Consider the following 8,040-nt stretch of genomic DNA (forward strand, 5'->3'; position numbering starts at 1 on the left):
ACTATTCCTATCCCAGAGAATAGTACTTTATCGTGCATAAGTTTAAATTATCATATTTTAAGGAAGCAATCATTAAGTTACAGTGACATCAATTATATTTTTTGTACTTTACATAAAAACAGTGGATCTGGAAAACTAAGTTAAGGTAAAAGATAATTTAAAAGACAAAACAGAAAATGGATGTTAGAAAAATTCAGATAAGGGAGGACACACAATATAAATCCTATGAGAAGGTGCATTCCACAAGAACCATTTTACTTCTTTTAATATACTCAATTTAATTTCATCTTAAGATGCAGCTACACACAACACTGAAGTCATATTACTGCAAAAAAGAATTAAGTTGGACTTTTAACCAACAAAACCCAAAAAAAATTTGCCACATCCCAGGTGCCCACCCTGGGCCAGTAGTAGTGCTCATAAATATAATCTCAGTACTTTGGAAGTCGAAGCACTCACTACTGTGAATTTGAGGTTACATAATCCACACATAAATTCTAAGACATTTTGGAACCTCGCTTCAGAAAAAACTTAGAAGTGTGTGAACAGAACAAAGAAAAATCAAACATGAAAGCATTGCTTAGAAAATACTAAAATGGTGCCACTAGCATTTTTAGTCAACTGAAGCTAAGATATAAATCATTTTTAAAGGGCTCATTCCCTTGGGACCTGTTGCTCATTAGTAAAGTTAGTGAAATACTGAAGTACTTTATTACTAAACATTTATTAAAAATTTAAGGGCTGGGGGCCATACAGATGGTTTAATGGGTAAAGGTCCTCGCCCACAAAGACCAGTGACACAAGTTTGACCACACAGAGTTGTTTTCTTGTAGCATGTGGCCTATCAAATAATAAGTAAACAACATTTACATTTTAGGGGACTGAAAGCTCAAGATGTTCCCCAATAAGTAGAGTCCTTAAAACCCTGGGCTCAATCCCCAGCACATGATTGTGATCCTAACATAAGGTTCACTGTCCCAGCTTGGCTTCAAACTCAAGATGCTCCTACTTCCACTTCCAGAGCACTGGCAGATCGGAGGCAGTAAGATTATGAGTACAAGAGCATTTGCAGCAGCCGGGCGGTGGTGGCGCACGCCTTTAATCCCAGCACTCGGGAGGCAGAGGCAGGTGGATCTCTGTGAGTTCGAGGACAGCCTGGTCTACAAGAGCTAGTTCCAGTGCAGGAACCAAAAAGATACAGAGAAACCCTGTCTCGAAAATGAAAAAAAAAAAAAAAAAAAGCATTTGCAGCTACAAAGAGTTTGAGGATGCCTGGGTTCTCTTCAGAGAACTAATCTGAGAATGCAACATCAAAATACAATTTATCCATAAATTCTAAATGTCCATTCATGAATGCACAATCTTCCACTCTCAAAACACAAAGCATCCCCAACCACAAAAACTAGGAAAACAGGGCTGGTGAGATGGCTCAGCGGTTAAGAGCATTGCCTGTTCTTCCAAAGGTCCTGAGTTCAATTCCCAGCAACCACATGGTGGCTCACAACCATCTGTAATGAGATCTGGTGCCCTCTTTTGACCTGCAGGCATATACGCAGACAGAATATTGTATATTTAATAAATAAATAAATATTAAAAAAAACTAGGAAAACAAAAAAAGCTTACCAACATGAACTACAATTTAAATTTAGGTAGGTGGGAAGGGGAATGAATAGGTCAGTGGAACACTTGCCTGGCTAAATTCTTGAGAGAGGTCTTGAGTTCAACTGCTAGCACCATATACATAGAAATAAACCAAGTGCAATTTACTACAATATGAAAATCAATTTAAAATTTATTTTATACTTGGGAGACAGAGTTAAGAGAATCCTAGTTTACACAGTGGGTTTTGGGCTACATAGTAAGACCTTGTCTCAAAACAAAAAATCTAATTTATTTTATTGATTTTTTCGAGACAGGGTTTCTCCGTAGTTTTTGGTTCCTGTCCTGGAACTAGCTCTTGTAGACCAGGCTGGCCTCGAACTCACAGAGAGGTACATATGTGTGGGTCAGGACAGTCTGTAGGAGTCAGTATTCTTCTGCTATGTGGGTCTCGGGGATTAAGTTCAAGATGTCAAGCTCAGCTGAAAGCATCTTAGCCCAATAATAAAAAAATTAACTAATTTACTAAAATATATCTTTACACATAAGACACCCTCTGATTTAATTATCAACAGAACTTCCCTGAGTAGTAAATATCATCATCATATTATTATTTTTGAAACAAGCGTTTCTCTGTGTAACTAACAGCTCTGGTTGTCCTGAACTTGCTCTATTAGACCAGTTAGCCTCGACCTCTCCTGCGTTTGCCTCCCAAGTGATGGGACTCAGGACACACCACCACGCCCAGCTTAAATACCCTTTATTGGATTTTTAAAAAAGTTAGAAGAATATTAAATCTAGATAGACAACACAGTCAATAAAATGCTTGCCTTGTAAATACAACAACCTGATATCGATTCTCAGAACTAGAATTTAAAAAAAAAGGGTAGCCGGGCGGTGGTGGCGCACGCCTTTAATCCCAGCACTTGGGAGGCAGAGGCAGGCGGATCTCTGTGAGTTCGAGACCAGCCTGGTCTACAAGAGCTAGTTCCAGGACAGGGTCCAAAACCACAGAGAAACCCTGTCTCGAAAAACCAAAAAAAAATAAATAAATAAATAAATAAAAAAAGGGTATACTGGTAGGAGTTTATAATCCCTGTACCAGGAAGGCAGAGACAAGAAGAGATCTTTGGGGTCTTCCTTGGCCAACTACTGTACTGTAATTGGTGACACTTCAGGCCAAATGAGATCTAGTCTCAAATAAAATGAATGGCATTCCTGATGATACCTGATGTTGCCCTACACATCTCCTCACACTTAAAAAAAAAAAAAAAGGAAAAAAAATACAACTAAAATATTCCAAGAAAAACACTGCTAATAGGTATCTATTACTGCCACATCTTGACAAGCTCTCAATTATATAAAATAATCACTTCTTAAAAACAACAAGTTTTAATTTGGAGACTGGGATGTAGGTCACCGTTGGGTAAGATCTTAATGTGTAAGATCTTGGGATCAATCCTTAGAATCACAAAAATAATTTTTAAAAATCTGTCAATGCCAGGGGTGGTTGCACATACCTTTAACCACAGCACTCGGGAGGCAGAAACAGGTGGATCTCATTAAGTTGGAGGTCAGCCTGGTCTACAAAGCAAGTTCCAGGACAGCCAAGACAGAGAAACCCTGTCTTGAAAAACCAGAATAAGTAAAAAATAAAAATCTGTCATTTATTAAACCTTCCAGAAGTAACTTTACTAAAAGTTACCAGCATAGGGCTAGAGATGATTTAATGCATGAAACTGTTGTGCAAGCCGGAGGACGAGTCAAAGGCACAGCGTGAGCACCTGTAATCCAGACACTCCAGACAGAAGAATCTCAGAAGACAGAAGACCTGGAGCACAAAGTAGGAGGGAGTACGATTCTGCCTCAACCATGATAGAGGGTTCATACATGTGAGCCTGTATTTGTTACCGCATACACAAACAATAAGAAGATACGTAGCAAGACCCTGTTTCTAAACAACAAACCAGCCCAGATTCACTGTTATTGTCTAACATAATCACACTTAAAACATACACAGCTGAGTACCTTAAGAGGATTTGTTGGGGGAGGTTGGTGGGTAGGAAGAGGGTCATACTATACATTCCACATGGCCTTAATTACTTCAAAACAAAACAATCCTGTAAACTCTAAAGTCCGAAATCTCCCCCACGCCATTTTAATTTGAAAAGTTATGTATAAAAACCCCTTAAAGACAACACATCTAAAATTTCCTCATTGTAGTTTCTTTCTGTTCTACTTTTAGATATCTATAGTTTAAACACAAAGTTTTTTATTAAGGATTTCAGAACAGCTGGGTGTGATGTTGCATGTCTTTAATCCCAGTGCTGGGCAGGTGGCAACAGCGGTAGGATCTCTGAGATTGAGGTCAGCCTGCTCTACGCAATGAGACCCAGTTACAAAAATAAAAAAACAAAAAGAAATTTTAGAATGAAGAGAACATATTCTGTATAGATATACTAAGAACATCTAACAAATCATTATCTGATATTTGATAACACAAGTACTAGTTTTTTTGGTCATTTCTGTTCCAGACTTTGTTTAAAGCTGGTCTACTTCTACCTTAATTTTTCTTAAAAATGAGATCCTAAAAACCATGAGAATCTGATCTGATAAGGACTTCTACCATTTATACCCACACACCCATTTTTCCTTATTACAAAAAGCAAATTGAGGCAGCACTTTGGAGGCTGAGGCAGGAAAATGGAAAACTGGAGGCCAGCCTGAGTTAGTGTCAAAACCATGATCCAACACAAAACAAACAGTAAATGTTAACTTCTTAAAGGAATTTTAGAAAATCACCAAGCAGGAAATATAAACTGACCTAGGATCAACCTTCAGAAAAAACTTTTTTTGGATATATATTTTTCTATATATTTAACAAATCAAAGTTGACATCCACAATACTGACTTTCCATGTAATAATGTATAGCCTAATTATTTCTTAATATTACCCTCCTCATAATGCCAAGTAAAAGTGACATCACTCAACTCCACCAATTAAAATTCCACACTTAAAAACTGCCATTAATATTTATCATACACAATTTGACTATTGGGATAAATTTAAGTGCAACCTTTCCATCTTAGAACTATTTATCAAGGACCATAGTAGTGCATTGTCACTATAAAACTGAAACTTAATACTCGGGTAGGGGCATGGCTGTGACCGCCTTTAACTATAGTATTCAGGAGACAGAGGCAGGTGGATCTCTTCTGAGTTAGAAGCATAATGAGTTTCAAAAAAAAAAAAAACAAACTAAAAACTATCTCCAAAGAAAGACAAAAACCAACCCCAAAAGATTTAATACTCTCTTCTACCACAGCACTTAAGTAAACCATGATATTTTTAAAATGTAAGATATCGCTGCATTCCCGCTTTTAAAAATTTATCACTTTATTTTATTATTTCTTGGTCTAAAAGCATCAGGTAAAAAGTTAAATACTTCCAAATCAATTCATGTTTAAAACGCTACATAAAAGATGTATATAATTGATGAGGAAGTAAGAGAAAGCTACTTCTATTGGTAGGAATTATAAACTAAGTACTTGTGAAATGGCAAACATGTAAACTTAAAAAAAAAACCTCAATGCAAAAACACGCTGGGTAAATGTATCTTTTTCGAGGATTATATAACCAACCAGAAGAATCTTTTAGTAATACTTCGGTGACATTTAAGTGCAAAGGCAACCTTGGGGGTTTCTGCAATAATATACTTCCCCCTCCTTCGAGATTCCTAAAATATTAATGTTCATAAGTTATGAAGCTAACTGGGCGTGGTGGAACAGGCCTGTAGGTAATTCAGCTCTAGGGATGCTGAGACAGGAGGATATGGAGTTCCTTCAGTGACCTCAAAAAGAAATTTATACAATGCGTAGGATAACTTAACTGTTAGTAAAATAATGCTGTTTTGAGACAATCCTGATGCTACCACGACTGGCCCCGAAGTCATGGCAATTCTTCGTCCGCCTTGGTCTCGACAGCCGCTATTACAAGTATGCGTCATTACGCCCAACAATTAGCTTTTAAAGAGCTTTTCAACACCCATGAAAAACCGCCCGCGATGTAATTTTTTGCCGGCATAGTCAAATCTAAATTTACCTGGGCGAAGCGTGTTGTACCGACTGACAACTTAGCCCATTTAAATACGCAACACGCAGCATCAACACAAAAATCCCATGATTACTTCCTATGAAATCAGCGACACACAATTTCAGAGCTCCAGAAAGACTAGAAATTTCAAAATCACCACCGTTCTCGAAACGTCTAGATGAGTAACTGTAACCTATCCAACAGAGAAATATTCCACAGAAGGGGCTAATCCTTTAGACAGTCACCTAACAGGGAAAGCGCCGAAGGGGCAAACACCTACGGTAAGAGGAAAACACAAAAGCGTGGCACAGCACTAGCAGAAGAGACTGAAGGCTACACCACGGCCCTCCGAACCCTTTGTCTGAAAACCGGAAGGTCTCCCAACACACCAGCCTGTCCAGACGAACCCGGACTGTTTTGATAGAGAAAGGAAATGTGAGGTGTCTGACTGACGAAACGAACATTCTATCGAGGAGCATGCAGAAAGCTCTACCCAGGAGGCAATACAAAAGCCAAGCGTTAACGTTTCATTTTCGGCCATTTTTCCGCAACTGGGGGGGATGGGGAGGAATTGTTCCAGATGCCGGGCTAAAATCGCGCGCGGGCGAGGGACGCGGGAGTCTTGGGAATGGAGCAAAACGGAGCGAGGGGTGAGGGACCGCAAGGCCACTGACGCCAGGGAAAACAACGTCGGTGAAAACACGCAAGCTTTTCACGGCCTACGGAATCCTCCATTTTGGGTCCATTTTCAGGGGAAAACGGCAAACGCACCGTGCGGGACTCGCGCGCCCACGGACTTCCCGGGGTTGACTACCCTCCCTCCCCGGACGGCGGGCCCCAGCGGACGGCCTCCGCTCCCTCGGGCTCCGAATGCTCCTCCCTCCTCCCAGCGCCGGCGGCCCGCGTGTAACGGGCTCGTCCCGCCCCCGCCCCCTAAGCCAGGCGCGCAAGACGCTCGGCGGAGAGGCGAATCGAACCTCCGGACCCCGACTGTCCCGCCGCACCCCCGGGCCGTCGGCTGCCTGCGCGTCCTCCCGCCGAACGGCTCACCTCCGCCGCCCGGGAAGGCAGGCTGCGCCGCCACCGCAATCCTAACATGGCGGCCGCCGCTCGGCAGCTCACATACGCAGCGCCGACGGAGACCGCACGGGGAACGGGAGCGAGCGGGAACGGCGCGCCGCCAGGTCCCGACAGGCACGGCCGCGGCGGCAGCCCCGCTCGGAAGACGCGGACAGCCCCGGCCACCCACCCGGACTCTTACCCGCTTCACGCCTACCTTAGGGGAAGGGAGAGGGAAAAGGAGAGATACCTCTCTCAACGAGCGGGACGCGGAGGCTCCCACAATCCCCCGCAGCAACGGCGCTGGCAGGAGGTGGCGGCGGAACGAGAGCTCACTCTCGCGAGAGCGCCCGTTCCCACCCCCGCCCCCGTTCGGCACGCGCTAGCCCCTCCCCCTGCGCGGGGACGGTCGCCGACACACGCTGCTGGCGTTGTTCTCTGTAGCGGACGCTTTCCTGCTCCCTTGAAGGCGGGAAAAGCGGCACGAGCGCGTCCACAGGTTCGCACACCTCCCTGAAAAATGCTGGGCGCCTCAACACCTCAGTGACGCTGCAGAACACCCCAAAAAATGGAGCAGTAGGCGGGCGATCTATACTCTCCGATTTGTCCGGTGAGGAACCGTGCTAGAGGGAACTATATTTTAGTTGTTTAGCCAGAAACTCCTGTGACATAGAATTAATTAGCGGTGGATAGGGCAGTTCGAGAATTAAGATGCCAACACACCATCTTAAAAAAAAAAAAGGCTGAATATTTCTGCTGTGAAGAGGTCTCCGCAGAGGCCATGAACAGTTTGAGAACTCCCTGGAACCGGCAATAGACCCGCCTCTGAGAGTTCTCTGCTGCAAAAAGCCCTGGGACCTGAGATGCTTCTGCTTTGAGATTAGGGAACCCTTCAGGCTGCAACCACCCTCATAGAACTCAAAATAGAAAGATTTAATTATTGGGGAGTTTGAGGCCAGCCTTGTCTACAGAGTGAGTTCCAGGACAGGCTCCAAAGCAGAGAAACCCTGTCTCGAAAAAAAAGGTTCTGGATGAGGTAATGCTATTCACACATAACCAGTTCATTTTGACAGGTAAAAAAGCCAACTCTCAGCACTTTACCTCAATTTATTGTTTTATTTCATCAGTGCTTCTATCAATTAGGCCTTAGAGAAACGGGTCAACTGTGATAAAACAATCTTTGTCCTCATGGAGCTTTCAGTATATGCAGATAGAAACCAAAATGTGCATCAATTTAGCTAGATAAAATAGATAATAATCTGAGGAATGAGAAAGCTAATGATCTGGTG

At 42.6% G+C, this 8,040-nt stretch overlaps 1 protein-coding gene across 4 annotated transcripts in view; it reads right to left on the minus strand.

Annotated features, from left to right (window-relative positions):
* Positions 1-7,101, minus strand: part of Matr3 (matrin 3) — a 29,222-nt gene extending 22,121 nt beyond the window's left edge. Inside the window, exon 1 of one of the 4 annotated variants that reach the window (XM_057788419.1) lies at positions 6,969-7,101. Coding sequence is in view for 1 of the 4 variants with exons in the window: in XM_057788422.1 (XP_057644405.1) it covers positions 6,743-6,790 (48 nt within the window). In the remaining 3 variants the exon portion in view is untranslated. Of the gene's footprint in view, positions 1-6,742; positions 6,948-6,968 lie in introns of those variants that run through there. The other 3 variants (XM_057788421.1, XM_057788420.1, XM_057788422.1) reach the window with 3 other exon arrangements.
* Positions 7,102-8,040: the final 939 nt, after the last annotated feature.

The sequence above is a fragment of the Chionomys nivalis genome, chromosome 14 (assembly GCF_950005125.1).
Source record: "Chionomys nivalis chromosome 14, mChiNiv1.1, whole genome shotgun sequence".
Lineage (NCBI taxonomy): Eukaryota > Metazoa > Chordata > Mammalia > Rodentia > Cricetidae > Chionomys > Chionomys nivalis.